The 25710-nt window shown below is 42.2% G+C and overlaps 2 protein-coding genes across 3 annotated transcripts in view; both read right to left on the reverse strand.

The window, feature by feature from the left end:
• The window catches only part of HIKESHI (heat shock protein nuclear import factor hikeshi), a 29469-nt gene extending 10294 nt beyond the window's left edge, over positions 1-19175 (reverse strand). Inside the window, exons 1-3 of one of the 2 annotated variants that reach the window (XM_059708205.1) lie at positions 18970-19175; positions 18437-18615; positions 13848-14085 (exon numbers count right to left, since the gene is read on the reverse strand). In XM_059708205.1, coding sequence (XP_059564188.1) covers positions 13848-14085; positions 18437-18511 — 313 coding nt within the window. In that variant the 5' untranslated portion in view covers positions 18512-18615; positions 18970-19175. The remainder of the gene's footprint in view (positions 1-13847; positions 14086-18436; positions 18616-18969) is intronic. The other variant, XM_059708206.1, reaches the window with a different exon arrangement.
• A 5851-nt stretch (positions 19176-25026) lies between these two features.
• On the reverse strand, positions 25027-25390 carry LOC132240705 (small EDRK-rich factor 2). The gene has a single exon (XM_059708207.1). The coding sequence runs from the start codon at positions 25368-25370 to the stop codon at positions 25191-25193; it is 180 nt and encodes a 59-aa protein (XP_059564190.1). The 5' UTR covers positions 25371-25390; the 3' UTR covers positions 25027-25190.
• Positions 25391-25710: the final 320 nt, after the last annotated feature.

Consider the following 25710-nt stretch of genomic DNA (forward strand, 5'->3'; position numbering starts at 1 on the left):
ACTGCTTGCCCCATCCTGGTGATTCCTTGAGCCTCCGCCTTACCCAACTTTCAGGCCCACCCAAGCTGTTTCCAGTGGGTTTTCCATACAAATGGCCCATCTTGGCTCATGCTTCAGATTTTCCTGAAGTCTCTCAAATAAGCAGCACCTGGCCTCAGCATACCCTGTACCTCTTGCTAAGTAACCCCAGGCCCAGCACTAGCAGCTGCTGGCCTGGTTCCCAACTTGGCTTTGCCTGGGCACCTCCAACTCCAACACAAGTAGCAGCCATGTGCTGATTGCTTTGCAGCTCATGCCAGATGGCCCCGGACAGAACACAGGCAGCAGCTGACCTTCGCATGCACCTCTCGGAAGGCCCCCACGCAAGCACACCAGGTGGACAGTTTCAGACCAGGTTGAAGAATCACCACCCAACCACCTTCACATGCAACACACTCAAGTGGCAGACTCAGCAGACATCAGAGCACCACTGGACCCTACAGGACACCTACTGTATTAGACAACTCTATTAAACCGGGGAAACGTAGCAGCTCTACCCAATACATAGAAACAAACACAGGGAGTCTGCAAGATAACCAAGACAAATAAACATGTCCCAAATGGATTCTAGGGAGGGAGAACCAAGATGGCGGCATAGGTTAACGCCGGAGTTTGCTGCTTTGAACAACTACTTCAAAAGTGAAACCAAAAAACGGAAGGGACATCACCCAGAACCACAGGAACGCTGGCTGAGTGGAAGTCCTACAACTACGAGGAAAGAGAAACGCACACGGACACTCAGAGGAGGCGCAGTGCTGAAGTCAAATTCTGAGGTGCGGAGTGCGCGGAGCGGGCTGGCGGCGGAGGGCGCGGTTGGCGTTTTCAATAGGGAGGGAGTCGCAGACTCTGAGCTCCAGATCCGGGCGAGTCTTTAGGGACCCAGACTCAAACGGGAGAAGCGGGACTGTCTGGCTTCGGTCAGAGCGAGTGCAGCTTTCTCTCCGAGGTTTGCAGCGGGTGCTGGGACTCAGAGAGGCAGAGCCCCTGGGGACAGGACTGAGAGCTGCCATAACTGCTCTCTCCGGCCCACCCTGTTGATCCTGTGCGACCCGCCCTGCCCAAGCCCTGCACAGAGGCCTTTGCCGGATAGCCTCAGGCAAAGGCTAGATTAGCACCTCCCTAGAGGACAGAAGTTCTCTCACTGCTGACACAGCTGATTCTCAGAGCCACTTGGCCTGGAGGTCAAACCCTCCCTGGAATTAGCTACAACAATCAAGATTTATCTATAAGACTGCGAACAAAGACCACTAGGGGGTGCACCAAGGAAGCATAACAAAATGCGGAGACAAAGAAACAGGACAAAATTGTCAAAGGAAGATATAGAGTTCAGAACCACACTTTTAAGGTCTCTCAAGAACCTTTTAGAAGCTGCCGATAAACTTAATGAGATCTACACGAAAACTAATAAGACCCTCGATCTTATATTGGGGAACCAACTAGAAATTAAGCATACACGGACTGAAACAACGAATATTATACAGACTCCCGACAGCAGACCAGAGGAGCGCAAGAATCAAGTCAATGATTTGAAATGCGAGGAAGCAAAAAACACCCAACGGGAAAAGCAAAATGAAAAAAGAATCCAAAAATGCGAGGATAGTGTAAGGAGCCTCTGGGACAGCTTCAAGCGCGCCAACATCAGAATTATAGGGGTGCCAGAAGATGAGAGAGAGCAAGATATTGAAAACCTATTTGAAGAAATAATGACAGAAAACTTCCCCCACCTGGTGAAAGAAATGGACTTACAGGTCCAAGAAGCGCGGAGAACCCCAAACAAAAGGAATCCAAAGAGGACCACACCAAGACACATCATAATTAAAATGCCAAGAGCAAAAGACAAAGAGAGAATCTTAAAAGCAGCAAGAGAAAGAAACCGAGTTACCTACAAGGGAATACCCATACGATTGTCAGCTGATTTCTCAACAGAAACTTTGCAGGCCAGAAGGGAGTGGCAAGAAATATTCAAAGTGATGAATACCAAGAACCTAAAACCAAGATTATTTTATCCAGCAAAGCTATCATTCAGAATTGAAGGTCAGATAAAGAGCTTCACAGATAAGGAAAAGCTAAAGGAGTTCATCACCACCAAACCAGGATTATATGAAATGCTGAAAGGTATCCTTTAAGAAGAGGAAGAGGAAGAAAAAGCTAAAGATACAAATTATGAACAACAAATATGCATCTATCAACAAGTGAATCTAAGAATCAAGTGAATAAATAATCTGATGAACAGAATGAACTGGTGATTATAATAGAATCAGGGACATAGAAAGGGAATGGACTGACTATTCTTGGGGGGGAAAAGAGTGTGGGAGATTCGGGAAGAGACTGGACAAAAATCGTGCACCTATGGATGAGGACAGTGGGTGTGGAGTGAGGGCAGAGGGTGGGGTGGGAACTGGGAGGAGGGGAGTTATGGGGGGGAAAAAAGAGGAACAAATGTAATAATCTGAACAATAAAGATTTAAGAATTCTAGGGGAAAAAAAAAAAAAAAAACATGTCCCAAATGAAAGAACAGAACAAAACTTCAAAAAAAGGAACTAAAAAAATGGAGACAAGCAATCTACTAGATGCAGAGTTCAAAACACTAGTTATAAGGATGTTCAATGAACATATGGTAAGAGTTGTTAAACTTAGAACTTCAACAACATAAAAAAAGGACATGGAAACCATCTCTCTCATCATTGATATTTCTATCTCTCTCCCTTCCTCTCTGAAAAAGCACCCTAGCTGGTTGCTCAGTGGTTAGAGCATCACCCTGTGGACTGAAAGGTTGCAGGTTTGATTCCAGTTAAGGGCACATCTCAGTTGAGACTCAAGCAGGAGGCAACCAATTGATTTGCTGCTCTCAGATCAATCCTCGATCATCAAATTTTTTCTCTCTCTCTCTCCCCTTCCCTTCCACTCTCTCTAAAAATCAATAGAAAAAAATATCCTCAGGCTAGGATTAACAACAACAAAAAGGAAATAAAGGTATAAAAATTGAAAGGAAAGGAGTAAAAAAATCATTTCCACAGACATTATGATTATACTAGGGGCCCGGTGCACGAAATTCGTGCACTGGGTGTGTGTGTGGGGGGGGGGAGTGTCCCTCAGCCCAGCCTGCCCCCTCTCACATAATGGGAGCCCTCAGGCATTGACCCCCATCACCCTCCAATCGCAGGATCGGCCCCTTGCCCAGGCCTGACGCCTCCGCCAGAGGTGTCAGGCTTGGACAGGGGACCCCCATCTCCCCTCGATCACTGGCTCTGGCCCCCGCCCAGGCCTGAGGCCTCTGGCTCAGGAATCATGCCTGGGCAGGGGACCCCCATCTCCCTCTGATCGCTTGCTCCACCCCCCGCCCAAGCCTGACGCCTCTGACCCAGGCTTCAGGCCTGGGCAAGGGGACCATCATCTCCCCCCAATCCCCGGCTCCGCCCCCCACCCAGGCCTGATGCCTCGGCCAGAGGAGTTGACCCTCATCACCCTCCGATCACCAATCACTGGATCGGCCCCTTGACCAGGCCTGAGGCCTCCGGCAGAGGTTTCAGGCCTGGGCAGGGGACCCCCAGCTCCCCGCGGTTGCAGGCTCCGCCCCTGCCCAGGCCTAACACCTCTGGCCGAGGCGTCTGGCTCAAGCAGCGGGGACCCGCAGCTCCAGTGGCCCCGCGATCGTGAGCTCCGCTTTAGGCCCAGGCAAGGGACCCCTAGCTCCCGGGACTGCCAGCTTCGACCGTGCCCAGCTCCCATCGCTGGCTCCACCCCTACTTCCTGCTATCACTGGCCAGGGCGGCAAAGGTGCCTGATTCTCCAATCATGGCTGGGGGGCAGGGCAAAGGCGGCACCAGGGCCGCCTTTGCCCTGCCCCCCAGCTCTTAGCTCCCCCCTGGGTTTCCAATCACTGTCAGTGGCAGGGGGCTTCTTCCTGCTTTCCCTTTTGCCTCCCTGCATTGTGCCTACATATGCAAATTAATCGCCATCTTGTTGGCAGTTAACTGCCAATCTTAGTTGGCAGTTAACTGCCAATCATAGTTGGCAGTTAATTTGCATATAGCCCTGATTAGCCAATGAAAAGGGTATCGTCGTACGCCAATTACCATTTTTCTCTTTTATTAGATAGAAAATCTTAGGAAATTGCTAGAATAAGGGAGATTAGCAAGATATTTTATATGTTACCTTTCCTTCATCCTTCAGGATACAGTCAATATACAAAAATCAATTGACAACACCAAATGCTAGCAAGTATGTGGAGCAACAGGAACTCTCATTCATTGCTGGCAGAAATGCAAAATGGTACCGTCATTCTGGAAAACAGTTTGGCAATTTCTTATAAAACTAAACATACTCTTACCCTATGATCCAGCAATTGTACTCCTTGGTATTTACCCAAAGGAGCTGAAACTTATGTCTAAACAAAAACCTACATGTGGATGTTTATAGGAAATTTATTCAAAACTTGATCTTCCCCAGTAGATGAGTGGATAAATTGTGATAAATCCAGATAATGGAATATTACTCAGCACTAAAAAGAAATGAGCTACCAACATAAAAAGACATGGAAGAAACTTAAATGCACATGACTAAGTGAAAGAAGCCCATGTGAAAAGGCTTAATACTGTATGATGCCAACTGTATGACATTCTGGAAAAGGCAAAACTATGCAGTCAAAGCAAAAAATAAATCAGTGGCTGCTGGGAGTAGGCATAGGGTAGGGCAGTGAATTGGGAGAGCACAGAGGATTTTTTGAGCAGTGAAAATACTCTATGATATAATTATGTATATATGTCACTATATATTTGTCCAAACTCACAGAATATACAACAGCAAGAGTGAACATAAGGTAAACTGTGGACTTTGAGTGATTATGATGTGTCATTGCAAGTTCAACCCTTGGTAAAAAATGTGCCATTCTGGTAAATAATACTGATAATAAGAGAGGTTATACGTGTGGGGGGAAGGGTATTCAGGAAATGTACCCTCCTCTCAATTTTGTTGTAACCTAAAACTGCTCAAAAAAAAATGAAGTCTTAAAATTCTATTATATTTCTATGTACTAGCAACAAACAACTGAAAATATAAAGTATGTTCAGAGATTTGCCCCAGGGGGCTTGGGGGTGGGGGGCCAAAATGCCCAGCAAGGATAGGCAATCAAACCATAATTTATCAACAAAGTACTATACTGGCAGAAAAAAGGTTGGTATTCTCTACATCCGTGCTTATGAAACTCATGTCACCACTTCCTTTTAATAAAAATAAAAATCTATTCTTCTATTCCCACTCTAGTCCATATGAAGATCAGAATGTTTCTGTTACTTGCTTTATTTAGTTAATAGTAAAGAAGGGAAAGAAAATAAGGGAAAACTAAACATTTAACACTTTTGAACACATCAAAATTTCATAGTCCACAGCCCATCGATGTTATGCTCTCACACAGATGTCTCCCTCTTCTCCCTCCCTCTCTCCCTAAAAATCAATAAACTATTCTTTGGGGAAAAAATGATGGCAATTTATTATTTTTAAATGTCAGCCCTAGCCAGTGTGGCTCAGTTGGTTGGGTGTAGTCCTGTGCACCAAAAGGTTGTTAGTTCGATTCCTGGTCAGGACATATGCCTGGCTTGTGGGCTCTCACAATGAAGTTTCTTTCTCTCCCTCTCCCTTACTCTTTTTCTAGAAATCAATTTTAAAATTTTTTAATTTCATAACCCATTATGAAATAATACTAAGTAAAAATGGCAGAAACTAGCAGTTACAAACATATCAACTATATATACACATAAAATAATGAAAAGGAATTTAAATGTAGGTTTCTCCTTAAACTTACTTTGTGTTACTATCACTCTCTCCCTCTCCCTTCCTCTCTCAAATCAATAAATATATAAAAATAAAAAAATGAGTAGCTAGATCAGCCGTGGGCAAACTACAGCCCGCGGGCCGGATCCGGCCCGTTTGAAATGAATAAAACTAAAAAAAAAAAAAAAAGACCGTACCCTTTTATGTAATGATGTTTACTTTGAATTTATATTAGTTCACACAAACACTCTATCCATGCTTTTGTTCCGGCCCTCTGGTCCAGTTTAAGAACCCATTGTGGCCCTCGAGTCAAAAAGTTTACCCACCCCTGAGCTATTTTAAGAACACTCTAAAACTTTCCAGATTTTAAGAGTCTCAACAGTAAAATTAAGGATTATATTAAATTATTCTTCAGGTCTTCCATTCTAATATTCCATGGCTTACTCTGTTAACATCCTTAGCAAGAATATGCTCTATTAGTTTTTGGTTTTTTGTTTGTATGTTTTTTTAATCCTCACCCAAGGACCTACTCAGAGAGGGGAAGGGAGAAGGAGAGATACGCCAATGTGAAAGAGAAACATTGATGGGTTGCCTTCCATATGCACCCCAACCGGGGATCAAAGCCACAACCCAGGTATATGCCCTGACCGGGAATCGAACCAGCAACTCTTCAGTGCACATGATGATGCTCAACCAACAAAGCCACTGCAGCTGGGTTGCTCTATTAGTTTTTTAGGTAGTACTAAGTACACTGTACCTTTATTACGACTTTCTAAAAACTGCCATGACAATCATGATCGAGTATCCACATTCAGTACCCTTTTTCCAGGCCTCCTATACCGTTTGTTTTAAAGGCCATATTAATCCAGGAATTCAGTTCCACTTCTAGGAGTTTCTTCTACAGAAATACAGTGCTAGAAAATATGTACAAAGATATGTGTAAGAATATTTATTGTAGCATTGTTAGTAAAACAATAAAAAAAATGGAAACAGCCCAAATTTCCATCAAGAGGTATTTGTTAAATAAATTATGGTATTACCAAACAATATAAAACGGTTTGAAAAAGGTAGATGTATAGATACTGTGTAAAAGCAGACTTTCTTCTCTGAACAAAATATTCAATTTCTCTGACATCTAACCTCTTAAAAACCAGAGACTTGTAATACCCACCTCTAAATGTTGTTAAAGATTAAATAGATAGTACATGTAAAAGCCTAGCACAGTGCACTGCACAAACAGATATGCCATATGTTACCCTTTGCTTTATCCCTCAATCACTATAAAATCTTCCTAATTGATTTCTCTAGCTCTAATTTCAACAAGACTCCCCAACCCATCCCAATGATTTTCCTAAAACAACATTTGTAATAATATCATTACCTTGCTCAAACACTTGCCTACTAGGAAAAAAAATTAAGCCTCATATTGCATGACCAACACATAACAGCTCCACTTTACCTTTAAAACCTTAAAACCTTATCCCATGCCTTTTACTTCATTTGTGTGTGTTTTTAGTATGTTATTTTAAATTGATTTCAGAGAGAGGAAGGGAGAGGGAGAGAGGGAAAGAAACATCAATAATGAATCATTGATCAATTATCTTCTGCACACCCCCTACTGTGGATTGAGCCTGCAACCCAGGCATGTGCCCTGACCAGAATCGAACTGTGAGCTCCTAGTTCATGGGTCAATGCTCAACCACTGAGCCACACCAGCCGGGTATATCATGCTACCTTTAAAAGTCTCCTCCTCACTGTCACTTGAAGGTACAGTGCACTTTTATGATTTTGATCATCTCCAAATGCAATTCCCATCCTCCCACTTCCATACCATCCAAACCTATTCATACTTCAAGTTCATGTTCCAGTCTAATCTCCCATAGTGCCATTTTCAATGATCTCCATTCTAATCTGTTTCAACACTGTCTTAGAATAATTTTAATGTATACACAAAGATGAATCCTACTGAGGGCAATCATCAGTCTGAAAAGTATGTGCTAAGAAGGAAATAAAGGCCCTGGCCAGGTGTCTTATTTGGTTAGAGCACTATCCACTATGCCAAGGTTGCAGGTTCGATACCCAGTCAGGGAACGTACAAATATCAACCAATAATTAAATGCATAAATAACTGATTTTAGGAAAGGAAGTTATTTCTTGTTTCTTAATACCAAACCCTTCCTTTTATAATTTTTTTTAAATATATATTTTTATTGCTTTCAGAGAGAAAGTGAGAGAGATAAAAACATCAATGATGAGAGTCATTGATTGGCTGCCTCCTGCATGGCCCCTACCAGGGACCTAGCCCGTAACCCAGGCATGTGCCCTTGACCGGAATCGAACCGGAATCTTCAGTCCACAGGCTGATGCTCCATCCACTGAGCCAAACCAGCTAGGGCTCTTCCTTTTATAATTTTAAGTTCAGTCCTATCCATCACCCAGATTGGTCCAGCATCAGCCTACAAATGTATTTATCATAACTCCTTTTCAGAACCCAAGAGTCACAAAGAATTTTCTCTCAATGAAAATAACTCATAGTAACTAGTTTCAAGACCCCATTCCAACTGCAATTCTCCCAACAGAACTCTCTTGACCTTAACCAAAACTGTTCTGTTGAGTTAAGAAATCTGTTCATCATTCATCAGAGAATTGCAAACATTGCCAAAGTTTCTTAACATGAAATCTGCTTCACCTAAACTAACCTTCTACTCTCCCTACTCCAATAAAATTCTGCTAGATTTGTTACTTAATAAATTTTCAGTTCAATCACAACTGCCTAAAGTTAGTTCAGTATGTCTCTCTCTCACCCTGATGCGTTATTTAGCTAGATTTGCTCAATATAATAAAACATATATTTTAACCTTATAAGTCCACCAATTCTTATATTTTAATAGTTCCCTAACACAAATTTTAATAATTCCCTAATACAAATAACAAGTCTAATCTTTTATATAAATTAAGAAGAATTCTAATACTTTAAACATCTAAAAAGTACTATTCCAAAACATACTACAAAAAAAATTTTTTAACAGCATTTTACCATTCGTTTAACGTTGACATGAACTAAGTCTCTCAGTATTTTAAGCTGCTTTATTTTTCTTAAATAAAGCATGTGATTTATCCATTACAAATACTACACTGAAATTGTTTTGTTTTCATAGATAAAACTATCAGTACCCATATTATAATGGAAATGATGAGAAATAATTTATTTTTTAAAAGGCAAGAGAATACAAGAAATAGTAATTATCATAATGGAAATAAATCTATTATCCTGTACTGAATCAAGTATTACTCTGGGATTAGAGTTTGGACTGTTTTATCTAATGCCACAACAGAAAACATTATCTCACTAAGTATTATTGTTAAAGTTTTGGTTAGAGCAATTTGATTAACTCATTTTTTACTGCTCAATTTTTTCCAGATTGGATGAATGCTGAACTTTTTCCAGATTGAATAAATATTCTTATGATCCCAGAATGCACCCAACCCTAACCCCTAATCTTTTCGGTGTCACAAGAAAAAAGGGAAAAGACAAAGACATTGCAAAAAGTATAGGAGAAAGCACTTTTCACAACTACCAAAGTATCTCCTACAGGGAATATAGTGATGATCATAAATAAAAAAGAGATGTTGTATCCCTTTCCCAACTCAAAATGTTGGCAGAGCTGGAGCAAAGAACAGAGAGTGAGGTAGGGACAATTAAATTGACAATTTAATTAGTGTATCTCCAAAAACAACCAATGGGTCCTGGTCTACTGGCTAGTGGCCAATATTAACCTTAATCAGTGCATATGAGTCTGGGTGCCAAATAGAACTACACTTTCCAACTATGCAAAAGGTTAACAGCTGACTACTAGCCTATTGCTACACAAACGAATCAACCACTTAATATTTAAGGCACTGCTATTGTGTTCCACAGGACCCTCCAACCAAAAGCAAAAACATATCTCTCTTCCCCCAAATTAGTTGCTCTGCTTCCTGTATTGCTTATTACTATATATACCAATATCCATCTAATCTACTAGAATGTTTTCAACTAGTGATTTATTGTTCAAAAAAAACAAAACACTATAGCATCTATTTCCATTTCTTTCTTTCCTTTGTAAACCAATACATGAATACTCATATATTCATTTGTGTATGCTTACAGTAAATTCTCATATATTCATTTGCATATGTTCATATTCTACATTAAAATGGAGCAGTTTAAGAGTTCCCAACAGAATGTCAAGTGAACATGCTTATGATGGATGTAGAAAAATGTTGTAACTTCATCTTTTCAACAAATGATATTGGAACAGTTTGATATCCACTTGAAAAATAACAAAATAAAATTGAACTTCAATCCATACCTTGCACTAAAAATTCAAATTGGATCTCAGATATAAATGTAAAATCCAAAACTGAAAAGCGTCTAGGAGAAAACCTTTCTAACCTTGCATTAGGCAAAAATTGCTTACACCAAAAGCACAATCCAGAAAAGAATAAATTTAAGAATGGACTTGATCAAAACTAGACTTCAGCTCTAAAAAAGACACTGTTAAAAGATAAGCCAAAGACCAGGAAAAAAAAAATATATATATATATATATATTTTTTTTTTTTTTCTTTTAAAGATGATTCCTGGGCCCTCCCCTGGAGTATCAGATATAGTGGATTTGGGATGGAGGCCAGGAATATCTGTTAGTTTGTTTTTTTGGGTTTTTTAAACTATATATATTATTGATTTTTTACAGAGAGGAAGAGAGAGGGATAGAGAGTTAGAAACATTGATGAGAGAGAAACATCGATCAGCTGCCTCCTGCACAACCCCTACTGGAGATGTGCCCGCAACCAAGGTACATGCCCTTGACCGGAATCGAACCTGGGACCTTTCAGTCCGCAGGCCAATGCTCTATCCACTGAGCCAAACCGGTTAGGGCAGGAAAAAAATATTTTAAAATCACATATCTTATAAATTTATAACTTGAATCAAGAATATATATTTTTTCTCTCAAAACTGAGTAAGAAGACAACCCAATTTAAAAAAGCAGGCAAAAGATTTGAACAAACACTTCACCAAGGAAGATATATAGATAGCAAATAAGCACATGGGGAAAAAGCTTAACATCATTAGTCATTAGGGAAATGCAAATTTATAAAACACAACGGGAGACCACTATACACGTAGTAAAATGCCTAAAACTAACCATACCAAGTGTTGAAAAGAATGTGGAGGAACTAGAATTTTCATAAATTGCTGGTTGAAATGTAAAATGGAATAACAATGTTGCAAAATACTCTGGCAGTTTCTTGAAAAGTTATACATACAAGTACCATATGATCCAACCAGTGCACTCCTCGGTATTTACTCAAAAGAAATGGAAGCATGTCCATACAAAGATGAACACAAGTGTTTCTAGCAGCTTTATTTTATAAGCCCAAACTGGAAACAATCTAAATGTCCATCAACAGATAAAAGGATAAACAAGTTGTGGTATATCCAATAATGGAACTACCCAACAATAAAAAGGAACAACATGCCCCGCTGGTGTGGCTCAGAGGTTGAGATGAGAAAGAATTATTGATGGGCTGCCTCCTGCATGCCCCCTACTGGGATGGAGCCTGCAACCTGGGTATGTGCCCTGACCAGGAATAGAACCTTGAGCTCCTGGTTCATAGTTTCATGCTCAAACCACTGAACCACACTAGCTGGCTGTCCTTAGCCTTTTTGATATAAAGGTTAATTAGCTTCAAAATATAACTAGGTAACTGCCTCTTTTCCTATTTTCTGACAGTTTATAGAAGACTAGAGACCCGATGCATGAAATTCGTGCAAGGGAAGGCCTTCTTTTCCTTGGCTGCCAGCACCAGCTTCCCTCTGGCACCTGGGACAGGGCTTCCCTCCAGCTGCCAGCAGGCACCTGGGACCTGGGCCGCTCGCAGCCCCAGCTTTGTCTGGAAAGATGTCCAGTCTAACTAGCATATTATGCTTTTATTATTATAGATAAGAACAATTTGTTTCATAAAGGTTTAGTTGAACTTTATAAAACTGTCTGGGCCTGATAGATGCCTGTGGAAGGGAGAATTATATTTTTAAACACTGGTTTTAACTTCTTTATTGGTATTATATCTATTCAGGATTTTTAAATTTATTGTTTAGTCAGTTTTTGGTATATTCTTCTAGAAAATAGCCAATTTCATGCTCCTTTGTCATTCTCAAATTTATTGGCACAAAATTGCTCGTAAACATTCCTCTCTACTATACTTATAGTCATGTCGCCATTTTCACATTTTTAATTACATTATTTGTGCCTTCTTTTTCCTCAATACTATCTTTTCAGTGGCTCATCATAAGTCTCTTCAAAGAATCGAATTTTTTTAAAATTAAGCCCTCTGTTGTTTCTTTACTTTGTCATTAATTTCTATTCTTAGCATTATTATTTTCTACTTTCTTTGAGTTGCTTAAGTTAAATACTTAGTTCATTAATTTCAATCTCTCTTTTTATATATATACATACACAGTATATTTAAGCCTATGAGTCAATCTCTTTAGTACTATCTTACCTGCAATCAAAAGGTTTGATTTGTGATGGGGTTTTTGGTTTGTTTTGGTTTCTGTAAAAGTTTATTTTCCATGATCATTTCTTCTACAACTCATGAATTATTTTTAAATATTTTTAAATTTCTAAACATGATAATGTTTTATCTTTTGATTTGTAATAACATTGCATTGTGGGTTGTATAAATGACTGTCTGCCATTTGCTGCAGTGTGCTTTGTAACTTGATATGTGGTGATATTTCATAAATGTTCTGTGAACTTAAAAATGTATACAGGGTGAAAAAAATGTATACAAAGTAGGTTTATAGTTGTGAGTACATGAAACAGTGTTTATTTTTATATTATTAATTATTGTGTTATCTTCCATACAAACAACTATAAACCTACTTTTGCTTGATCTGTGTGACCTAATTATCAGTTGCAGAGTTCTATAAATATCCATTAGCTCAAGTCTGTTAAGTCTTTTATTCAAATCTTCCTTCTTTACTAATAATCTACTTGATATGTTAATTATCAAGAGGTATATTAAAATATTAAGGCTGTCCATTTATCATGTCAATATTTTTCTTTATATATTTGAAGTTATATTATATATACACACAAATTTATGACATTTACCGTTTCCCAGAAATATTTAAATCTTCCTAGTAAATTATCTCATTCCTAGTGAATAAATCTCTTAATCCTTGATAATGCTTTTGCCTTACTCTAAGTTTTAAGATTAATATACTAATGGCAGCTTTTTTTCTTTTTTGGTTCCCTATGTTACAATGTTTTAGACCCATTACTCATAAGGAGCAATATAATTATTTGTTTGCTGCCTTTTTAAAAAAAAATCCCATCGTATAGTCTTTATGTTTTCTCTGGTATATTTATATTCCAATAATTTACCATGTCTATTTTCATCTAGATTCAAGGAAACTGGAGACTCAATGGGAGTAAATGATATCTAGGTTTACTCTCACATTTCTTCACAACATAACTAAATAGAATCAAAGCAAGGATTATGTCCCCCTAAAGTCTAAAATCTGCAATGCCAATACAACCAAAAGAACACTGAAGGGGTAATCAAATCTAAGAGATCAAACATCTTCATAAAAGAAAAAATGACTCTCGTTTTATTTACTGTATGAGTCTACTTGGTTTATCTGTTCATTTAAAACAAAGATATGCATATTACAAATTATGACAAGATTCTGCTCATTATTTATTAAAACACCCACGGATTCAGGAAAATCCCTTTACAATGGCATATACCATACAAAGAGAACAACAATGAGTGGTTTCTCCAGGGGCAGAGGATGGGAGTGTGAGGAATTAAAGTCTTTCAGTTACTATTTTTCGAATGTTTGAGGATCATCTAATTTTGTTTTAAAAAGTTATGTATTACGTTAGCAACCAGAAAAATATAATGAAATGTTTTAAAAGCCACATTCTATGTTATGCTATTTAAGAACACAGTTTAATTATGAAACTATTTCAATATATTACTCTTACCAGATTTAAGACCTGAAATTTTGAAGATGGCACTTGGTTTTCCATTCGTGACAAATCCTAAGAGTTGCCACACTGGCATTCCACTGGAATCAGGATAGGAAAAATAGACAGATCCTCCCATCCCCTCAGGAAATGGGATTGTTCCCAGCATGAAAACCACAACATGGTTGATATTTTCATAGTCAGGCAAGTCAAAAACGAATTTATCTTCAGCCACTTGCTGTGCAGCTGTTTGCACCTAGAAAATAAGAAACTCATCTTAACTCAATAGTTTGATGAGTTTTTATAATTCTCATAGCAGCGATTTTCAATCTTTGTCATATGGCACACATAAACTAATTACTAAGATTCTGAGGCACCCCAAAATATATTTTTTGCCAAGCTGACAAAAATAAAATAGAATTTTGATTCATTCACACCGGACGGCTATTGTCATTTTTTTTATTTGGCAACCTAAGGGAAGAGAGGTCAGTGCCTCTGACTAAATAGTCAGGTATTGTATGTTTTCAAAATTCTTGTGGCACACCAATTGAAAATCGCTGCCTTATAGTATTGCTATAAGCTATTATCAAGTACAGTCAATTATAGACATTATACCAAGTATAACATTGGGTTAATCTGACTCTAATTATGGAATTACCAACTATATTAGATAGAATGCTAATATTAATAGTGAATCCTGCCGGAACCGGTTTGGCTCAGTGGATAGAACATCGGCCTGCGGACTGAAAGGTCCCGGGTTCGATTCCGGTCAAGGGCATGTACCTGGGTTGTGGGCACTTCCCCAGTGGGGGATGTGCAGGAGGCAGCTGATCGATGTTTCTCTCTCATCGATGTTTCTAACTCTCTATCTCTCTCTCTTCCTCTCTGTAAAAAATCAATAAAATATATATTAAAAAAAAACAACAACAACAAACAATTCAAAAAAAATAGTGAATCCTAGTAAAATATGGGGTGCAAAATATAGCAAAGGGAATATCCTATATAATAAAAGGCTAATATGCAAGTCGACCAAACAGCAGAACAACCGGTCGCTATGATGTGCACTGACCATCAGGGGGCAGACGCTCAACGCAGGAGCTGCCCCCTGGTGGTCAGTGCGCTCCCACAGGGGGAGGGCCGCTCAGCCAGAAGCCGGGCTTATGGCTGGCAAGTGCAGTGGCGGTGGTGGGAGCCTCTCCCACCTCCACAGCAGGCAGACATCCCCCAAGGGGTCCCAGACTGCGAGAGGGCTCAGGCCGGGCTGAGGGACTCCCCCCGCCCAAGTGCAAGAATGTCGTTCACCAGGCCTTTAGTAGTCAATAATATAGTAATAACAATATATGGTGTCACCTTAAACTAATATAATACTGTATGTTAACTGTAATTGCAAACTTAGAAATATTTTGAAAAAGAGAATTCAAAAATACTTAATCTTAAAATGATTTCATTAATGTAATCTTTTAAAAATATAATTTCAGAAGACCCTGGAAGGATTTTACTTACAAAAGTAAATCACTATCGCTTCAGAGTGTTATAAAAATGAAAGGTTATTCAAAACATACCACCAAACCTTGATCTTCTCGTTGAAGGTAAAGAACCTCAGGTAATTAGCCCTGGCTTGGTAGCTCAGTTGGTTAGAGCATCGACTGGCTATGCTAAGGTTGCCGGTTCAATCCATGGTCAGGGCACATGCAAAGATCAACTAATAAATATATAAATAAGTAGAACAAATCAATATTTCTCTCCCTTCCTCTCTCACTAAAATATTAAATAAGTAAAATTTTTAAGAGAACTTCAGGTAATTAAAATGGGCAAGCAATTCGGGAAGTATTTAGTCACTCCTCATTATTTGCAGATTCCATACTTGCTAATTTGCCTACTCACTAAAATATATTTATAACCCCCAAATCATTATTTCTTGCACTTTCAAAGCAGCAAAACGTTCCAAGCTGCAGAACAAAACTACAGTTTCTGTCAGATCCTTGTGCCTTCTGGTTTCAGCTCTCATACTGTAAACAACTGTCCTTTTCATAGTTTATTTAGTGCCATGTTTATATTTTGTTGGTGGCTTGACTGTTTATTATTTTATTTTTTTAAAAATTATTTGATGCCCTAACCGGTTTGGCTCAGTGGATAGAGCGTCGGCCTGCAGACTGAAGGGTCCCAGGTTCGATTCCGGTCAAGGGCATGTACCTTGGTTGCCGGCACATTCCCAGTAAGGGGTGTGCAGGAGGCAGCTCTCTCTCATCAATGTTTCTAACTCTCTATCCCTCTCCCTTTCTCTCTGTAAAAAATCAATAAAATATATATATATATTTTTAATTATTTGATGTGGGAGAGAAATCTCAATTTGTTGTTCCATTTACTTATGCATCCATTGGTTGATTCCTGTATGCTCCCTGACTAGAGATCTAACCCACAACCTTGGCATACTGGAAGGACACTAACCAACTAAGCTACCCAGCCAGGACTACAGTGATTTGCCTGCTTAAAACGGCCAAGCTGAAATAGTGTTCCTAAACCCAAGAAGGCTGTTAGGTGCCTTACTGAGAAAATAGGTATTACATAATTTCATTCTGACGTGAGTTACAGTGCTACTGGCTGAGTCCAATGTTAATGAATCAATACATATTAAATAAGATGTCTTTAAACAGAAACACACATAAACAAATGGATAAAATTGTGATCAGATCCTTACAGGAACCTAACCCTGCATTTCCCCTAAGGGCAATAATTCGATACTTACCAGTTCAGTATTCACAGAGACGTTATAGAACACAATTACTACAAATAATGAGAACAGACTGTAAATAAAATGTAAAAATTCTACCTTGAATGTGCTAGGTGGAAACTTTAAAAAGTTTTCTCGACTCATTTGAAAATCTAATCTACTGTTCTAGAACTGAACATGAATTTATAGAATGAGATCTTATTTTGAAGTCTCAGAAATCTTTCACAAAGAATATTCATTTTACAAAATTTTGTATTTATTTATTTTTTAATCCTCACTCAAGGGCATGTTTGTATTTTTTATTAATTTTAGAGAGAGAAGAAGGGAGAGACAAACAGTCAGACAGAATTAAATGTGAGAGGGAAACATCGATGGGTTGCCTTCTCCACACACCCAACCGGGGATTCAAACCTGCAACCTAGGTATATGCCCTGACCGGGAATCAAACCCGCAACCTTTTGTTGTATGGGACAACCCTCCAAGGAACTGGGCCACCCAGCCATAGCTTTACAAAATTTTCAGAAAATTACTATAATTTCCTATACCACATCCATTAGCAAAAAGTAGTATCCATTTTGAGCAAACTCCAGTCAAATGGCTAAAAAGTTTACCCTCTGTAAGGTTTTTGGTTTTCTTTATAATTGCTATTGCCTTCCTATTCAACAAACCACAAAATCTGAATCTTTATATATATATACATATATATATATATATATATATATATATATATATATATATATATATTTTTTTTTTTTTTTTTTTTTTTAAGAAAGAGCCTTAGCAGGTTTGGCTCAGCGGATAAAGTGTCAGCCTGCAGACCAAAGGATCCCGGTTCAATTCCAGTCAAGGGCATGTATCTTGGTTGCAGGCTCCTCTTTGGGCCCTGCCCTGGTCAGGCCTCTTGCAGGAGGAAACCAATCAATGTGTGTGTTTTTTTTCACATCGATGTTTCTCTCTGTCTTTCCCTAATTCTTCCATTATCCCTAAAAATCAGTGGAAAAATATCCTCGGTGAGGATTAAAAGAAAGAAAGAAAAAGAAAGAGCCCTAGCTGGTTTGGCTCAGTGGATAGAGTGCCAGCCCACGGACTGAAGGGTCCTGGGTTCCATTCCGGCCTAGGGCATGTACCTGGGTTGCAGACTTGATCCCCAACCCCGGCTGATGCGCGTTTGGGAGACAACCAATCCATGTGCCTCTCTCACATCAATGTTTCTCCCTGTCTCTCCCTCTTCTTTCCACTCTCTCTAAAAATCAATGGAAAAATATAAAAACAAGTCACTAACAGAAAAAAGAAAGAAAACACTCTTTTTTTTTTTTTTTCTCAAAGTCACTCATTGATGACACTTTTCATCCGAGTCCAACACTCATCCCAGGCTGGACCTTTCAATTTTCCTATCAAGAGCCAGGGCAATCCAGAGTTATCTCACCGGCATTACCGATTATCACCAGCACCAGAAGAGGCCTCCCAGCCACTCAAGAGATGGACAAAAAAACTTTCTCAGGCCGGTCATCTCCAATTTATCTTTGTGATTCCTTAGGATGTGTACATAATACAATACATTAACATCCAACTAAAGGACTGCATGCAACATGGAACAAATCGGGGAGGGAGGGAAAAAAAGTAAGAAAAAGAACTCCAAGTGAAAGGAGTTAGGTCTGAAAGGAACCTCTAGGTGTTTTCTAAGGAGGCAAGCAACGCACACCTTCCAGACTATATTCCTGAACAATTCCAGGTGCTGGTCTTTCATTCTTACGTTCCCGCAAGGGAAGTTGTTATCTCTTCTGACCGATAAGGAAACTAGCTGCTCAGATCTTTCCAGAGTCATCTCGGATTTGACTCACTCTTCAATTTCAGGCGTTTCTATCAGCCAACTTACAATTCGCTCCGGCATATTTTTATTAGACGCCTTCCAAAAGGAACCAGCAGATCCACCAGCTCCGAGCACCCTCATCTTTGATGAGCAGGACGCCACGGGCTAGATTCAAAGGCCACATGTACATCGCACGCCCTCCGCGAGTTTAGGCGAGTGATCTAGACGGAGCTTCAGCTCCCCAGCTGCAAAAAGGACCGGAGGCCGGCAACCATCTCGCACGCTGCGAGGGTTGGTGAGTCTGAGCTGCCACATCCGCGCTAGACAGAAGGCTAACATGACAGGAATGGACAAAAGGCGTGCGTTCCCCGGCACGTAACGCACATTCCATAAATGGCAGCGTGGCCACTCCGACTAGGAACAGATCCCGGGCAAAACAGAACGAACGCCCAAGCGTCCGCGTCTCCCCTCCCCACCCTCAGCCAGAGAGTGGACAGGAGGGGTTTTCCCCGCAGCCCTCCACCCCGAGCACCTCCCCTTTCCAGCGCTTCGCCCCGGCATCCTGCCCCCTGCCGGATCCCACGCGGCCCCATCCTCACCAGCCTCCCCGCCACCAAGCAGCCAAACATGGCGGCGGCGGCTCTGCTCAGCCACAGGGGCCCAGGCTGGCGACTTAGACGTCCAGGGGCTGCGACGGCAGTGGAGCCCAAGCACCTTCCACAACAACCAGGAGGATACCGGCCCCGCCGCTACATAGCGGCTATGCCAGCGGCGGGCACGCCTTCTGCCCCGCGGGAGACAAGTACTTCCGGGGCGTACACCCACCCGCCCCAATTACGAGAGAAAGGCGAGCAGAGCCAGTGCGAGACTACAAGTCCCAGAGGGCTCTGCGTGGGCTTCCGGGAAGGGTTCTAGGAGTTTTTACCTGTTGGGATTGATGGTGCGGATCCAAATTTGGGACTTCAAGGCCGGAAGCTGTTTCTCACGGTGCGCTTTTACAGTCATTCCTTTTCGAGGTCCTGACAAAAACCCGGTGAGGTAGGCGTTATCATCTCCCTTTTGTAAGCGAGGAAATTGCCCAGAGTGACCAGCCCCAAATCTTGACACAGCACTAACTATTGGAGTCTGAATCCAAGTCCTGATCCAAATCGGGGTTCTTTCTGCTACACCATAGCTCAGTGCTAATTTTTAACCAGCTATTTTGTACTAATTGACAACTTTTTACAGGTGGAATCAGCCTCTCCCTAGTCGAACTCACGGTGGAGGGGACAATTTGCATATTAGCCTTTTATTATATAGGATAATTTGCCTCTCCTGGGGTTGCTGTGAGGATTAAGTAAATTAATACATTCACAAAACACTTAAAATAGAACCTGGCAGTGCTTAATTAATGGGAGTTTTATAGTAAAATATATTTTTTTTCTATACCCATTTTCAGAAAAGGTTCTAAGGAAATAAAAAACAATAGCCCAAACAACCGGCATCAAGTGCCAATTGCCATCAAGATTCATTCTACCCGAGTAGAAGAATAGAACAGACTGAGGAATCTCAGAGGGAAGATGGGGGAGAGTAGGTGGGTGAGACGAGATCAACCAAAGAACTTGTATGCATGTATGCATAACCCATGTGAAGCATCCATCCTATCTAATAAAAGAGAAACATGGTAAGTGGCGAACGACCGCTACCCTTCCCATTGGCTAATCAGTGAGATATGCAAATTAACTACCAGCCAAGATGGCGGCTGGCAGCCAGGCAGCTTGAAACTAACATGAGGCTTGCTTGCTTCAGTGACGGAGGACTCCAACATTCCCCCGCCTGCCTTGCAGGCCTCTGAGCTTGCAGTTTAAGAAACATTGTAACAAATATAGAAGCTAAACAAAACCCCAGAAACCTGCTTTCAGCGAGCTGGGATCTCAGAGCTGGAGTTATACATTGTTTTGATTATAGAACGCAAACAAACCAGATACCTTCTTTTAGCAGCAGAGGCCTCAGAGCTGGAGCCAGAGCTAAACCTGGCCCAGAATTAAAAAAAAGAAAAGAAAAAAACGAGCAGTTGGGAGCTTCAGTCGGCCTTAAAACAGCCCTCAGCCCCTCACCCAGACTGGCCAGGCACCCCAGTGGGGACCCCACCCTGAAGGATGTGTGGCCAGCTGCAAACAGCCATCATCCCTTCACCCAGGCTGGCCAGGCACCCCAGTGGGGACCCCCACCCTGATCCAGGACACCCTTCAGGGCAAACCAGCCAGCCCCCACCCATGCACCAGGCCTCTATCCTATATAGTAAAAGGGTAATATGCCTCCCAGCACCGGGATCAGCGGAGCCGAGAGGCCTTCTGGCACTGGGATCAGTGTGTCGGGGCAGCGCCCAAACCCCCTGATGGACCTGCGGCTCTGTGTGTGACGGGGCAGGGCCACAACCTCCCTATCTGCCCTGCTCTGTTTGTGACAGGGGAAGGTGCCCCAATCCCCTGATCAGCCCTGCTCTGTGCCTGTTAGAGGGGAGCTCCCCAACCCCCTGATTGCCCTGCAGATCTGTGTGTGACAGGGTGCGGCGCCCCCAACCCCCCCACCCCACCCCACGGGCCCTGCTCTGTGTGTGACAGTGGCGGAGCCCCAACCCCCTGATCTGCCCTGCCCTGAGTGTGACAGGGGGTGGTGCCCCAACTCCCCTATCTGCCCTACTCTATGAGTGACAGGGGGGAGCTTCTCAACCCCCTGATCGGCCCTGCTCTGTGGATGACAGGGGGGAGCTCCCCAACCCCCTGACTGACCCTGTTCTGTGCGTGACAGGATACGGAGCCCCAACCCCCCTGATGGGCCCTACTCTGTGCGTGACAGGAGGTGGCGCCGCAACCTCCCCATCGACCCTGCCTTGAGTGTGACAGGGGACGGTGCCCCAACCCCCCAATCGGCCCTACCCTGAGCGTGACTGAGGGTGGCATCGCAACCTCCCAATCTGCCCTGCTCTGTGCATGACAGGGGAAGGTGCCCGAACTCCCCAATCGGCCCTGCTCTGAGCCCAACCAGGGGCTGCACCTAGGGATTGGGCCTGCCCTCTGCCACCTGGGAGCAGGCCTAAGCCAGCAGGTCGTTATCTCCCAAGGGGTCCCAGACTGCGAGAGGGCACAGGCCGGGCTGAGGGACCCCCCTCCCCCCCGAGTGCACAAATTTTTGTGCACCGGGCCTCTAGTCTATACTAATAAAAAAGTAATATGCTAATTAGACTGAACATCTTCTGGACGACCTTCCAGACATCCTTCCACACAAAGCCATGGTGACAGAGCTGAGACAGAGGCGGTTATGGGTGATTAGGCCAGTAGGGGAGAGCAGTTAGTGGGATCAGGCTGGCAGGGGAGAGCAGTTAAGGGGACCAGGCCAACAGGGGAGAGCAGTTAGGGTGATCAGGCAGTCAGGCAGAAGTGATTAGGGGCGATCAAGCAGGCAGGCAGAGCCAGTTAGGGGCAATCAGGCAGGCAGGGGAGCAGTTAGGGGCATCAGGCAGGCTAGCACAGTGGTTAGGGACAATCAGGCAGGCAGGCAGGTGAGCGGTTAGGAGCCAGCGGTCCCGGGTTATGAGAGGGATGGGCCTAAATTGGCAGTCGGACATCCACCGAGGAGTCTCAGATTGGAAAGGGTGCAGGCCGGGCTGAGGGACACCCCTCCCCCACGTGCATGAATTTTGTGCACCGGGCCTCTAGTCTTATATAAAAACTGCTGGTTGAAATTTTAACCCTGATAGTATGGCTTCTGTAAATGCTTGCTGGCTTAAATAATAGGGAAAATAAGACTACTACCATTTCAGAGAGGCCATTAAACCTTCCCCAGACGAAGTTATCTGTGCTGGTGTCAGGCCAAGCCTTTGGTCGAGGTCTCAAAGTGCCAGCACATAGGACCCTTTAAGAACTTGCAAAGGGAACCGGAAAACCCCCATATTTGGGAGACAAAGAGGGTAAGATAGTATAAATACAGGAAACTTCCTATGCGATTTCACCCAGAATTTGAGAGACATTTTCCTCTGGGCCTGTGCGCGTAATAAATGTAACTCCATCTCTCTAGCAATGCTTGGTTCTTCTCCGGTTTGTCTGTAACACATGGACACAGACAATAGGGTGGTGAAGGCCTGGGGTGGGGGCAGGCTAGAAGAAATTACTGTGGGAGTGGGGGGGAAGGGGACATATGTAATACTTTCAACAATAATGATTTTTTTAAAGATCATGTTCCTGGGAGAGGTTGAAACTGCAATTAATAGAAAAAAGAAAAGAAACTGCAATTAGATCATCAGAGGAAGCTCTCTTTAGGTCAAGGTCAAGCAAATGTTTCCTGCAAAAGACCAGAGAGTAAATAGTTTAGGCTTTTTAGGCCATGAGGTCTCTGTCCTGTCATGCCCTTGTAACACCAAGAACTGTGGAACCAACCAGACATGGAGCATACTCTACCTCCATACTTCTGGTTATGCAAGAGAATATATGTATTCCTTTACTGGTTAAGCCAGTTTTAGCTGGATTTGTCACTTACAGATGAAGATATGATTAACACAACCCCATAACAAAAATATAAGCTCCAAGAGGACAGTAAACTTAGTAAGTACATAAATAAAAGAATAAGTGAAGAAGTGGGTATGGCTCTGTTCCAAAAACTTTATGTTCCAAAAACAGCTGGCCAGGTTGGACTAAGCCCTGCTTAGTAGGACATGCTAAAACACTGTTGGCTGGCCCTCACCTGAGTTTCTGATTCAGTACATCAGGACCAAGAATTTTAATTCTAAGAAGTTAGGGGTTGTCAAATAAAATACATAATGCCCCATAGATCTTGAATTTCAAATAAATGGTGAATCATTTTTAATTATAAGTATTCCCAAGCATTTCATTGTTTTATCTGAAATTCAAATTTAAGTTGGCATCTTATATTTTATTTGCTAAGTCTGGCAGCCATAAACAAGTTCCCAGGTGATGCTGATGCTGCTGGTACAGAAACCACACTTTGAGCAACACTGGCCTAGATGTATAATCTCATGTATACAGGAGCTTTGCTAGTTCACAGGTGTTGAGCTAGAGGAGAATAAATAGCCACCACCCCAACTTAAGAATCTGAACACTCAGTCTGTATATGTGAACATGCTCCTACTTCATTCACAAAGGTTTTGTTTTTTGTTTGCCTAAGTTAGATACTTTAAATATGCATTACTTTCCAACAATTATTTATTTATTATACCCCTGTGTGAGCTGTTTTCTAGGCTCCCGAGATAAAGCAAGGAATAAGGATGTTCAGGCTCCTTGCTGTCAGAGCTGGCATTTGATGGTTGTCAGGGGGTAGATACGATTGGGCATTCATCTCAGGAGTTACTGGACTGCATGTTGTCAGGTATTTACTTAAGACACATAAACTGTGTTGGATATTATTATGGTTATAGATATGGACCCTGAAGTTAGAAATTAGTTCAAACCTCAGCCCTGTCCCTTAGGACACTAGACAAGTTATTTTAAAACTTTGGTCCTCAAAAACAAACAAACAAAAAAACCCTTTAGTCCTCAGATTCCTCATCTGTAAAATGGGATAACTGGTACTTCCTGGGGTTGTTGGATAATAAATAAAATAACTTATATAAGGAGCTTAGCACAGTACTGGTACATGGTAGGGAGTAAAACAGTACTTAAGTATAGCTACTACTATTAAAACTTCAGTGGTTCTCAAAGTGTGGTCCCTGGGCCAACAGCACCAAGGGACCTATGAACTTGTTAAAATGCAAATTCTCTGGCCCCACCCCAAACCTACAGAATCAGACACTCTGGAATGGGGCAGAGCAATGTGTGATTTAACGAGCCCTCCTGGTGATTCTAGTACATGTTCAAATGTGGAAAACAGTGCTAAAGAAAATATAAGGGCTAAGCTGTGTGTGCTAGGGCTAAGGCTAAAGGCCAATAAGGTACACATCTTCCCTTTGTTTTCCGCGGACAGCTCTACATAGGGAGTAGGCCTTGTGGTGTTCACCTCTGTGAATACATGTGCACAATCTATACTGCCTGAAATTCATCAGAAATTCATTTAAGCAAAGATTTCTTAGCTAATTTTTTGCTCATTCAACATTTCACTGAATGCCTACTATGAACTAGTGTGTTAAACAGTGAGATTCAAAAACTAAGGAAAGGCTCCCAAAGCCCTTAGCCTGGCACTGATTTTCTGGTGTAGGAAACCACAACAGTGCATTCATTTCCGTGAGGTGCTAAAATGAGCAGGTTCAACCAGACATATTGCAGTGGTTCTCAACCTTCTGGCCCTTTAAATACAGTTCCTCATGTTGTGACCCAACCATAAAATTATTTTCGTTGCTACTTCATAACTGTAATGTTGCTACTGTTATGAATCGTAATGTAAATATCTGATATGCAGGATGGTCTTAGGCGACCCCTGTGAAAGGGTCTTTCGACCGCTAAAGGGGTCGCGACCCACAGGTTGAGAACCGCTGTAAGGGAAGTGGAAGATAGGCAGTAACTCACAAAGGTGGAAACCCTTTCCAGAGACAAACATTTTTTTTTTTTTTTTTTTTTGGAATTACAAAGCTACTTTTAATACTTTGGGGTGAGCCCCACAGGAATAAAAAAACACTGGGAAGTGGTAACCCTCTCACCCCCAGGAGTGGCCCAGGGGGAGAGAGGCTACCTGAGGGGAAGGAAGCACAAAAGGGGCCCGCTGCAGACTCGGGGCAAAGGGAATGCCATCGGTGCTGGGACCTGTGAGCACTACAGGAGGAAACGCGAGCGTGGTGGGACTGGCTCCAGGCACACAGGCGAAGGGCAAGAGGGTTGGACACGAAGCCACAAAGCTACTTGGGTTCCTCCTTCTTCTCGTTTGCCTTTTTCTGCTTCTGCTGCATGATCTCCGAGTCCCTCTGCTTGCGGGCGGCAGCAGAAAGCCCGTCATCTCGGCGCTTTCCCTTCACCGAGTCGCTCTGCTTCTTCATATTCTTCTGGCGTGCGAGCTCGCGCTGGTTACCGCGGGTCATGGCGACGGCAGCAGCGGCTCCGACCTCCAGAGACAAACATTTAATGGAGCCCTAAGATGGGCATACAGAAAGCAGCCTGACTACCTGGAAGGCTGGCCCCAGAGGCAGCCTGGCAGGAGCTAGTCCCAAGACTGGCAAGGCCACCAGAAGGAAAGAGACAGCGCATCAGGCAGTGAGGGGTCCTGGCCAGGAAGAAGGGAGACCTCAGTCTATGTGGGACCTCGAAGAGTCTGTTTGCAGCTCCCTTTCTTGTATATCCTGGTCTTGGTTGTGGCCTAGAAGACTGGAGAGCAAAGCCATAGAAAGGAGCCCTGGCAGGAAGCTGAATCAGGCCCAGATG

Source organism: Myotis daubentonii, chromosome 9 (genome assembly GCF_963259705.1).
Source record: "Myotis daubentonii chromosome 9, mMyoDau2.1, whole genome shotgun sequence".
In the NCBI taxonomy this organism is placed as follows: Eukaryota; Metazoa; Chordata; class Mammalia; order Chiroptera; family Vespertilionidae; genus Myotis; species Myotis daubentonii.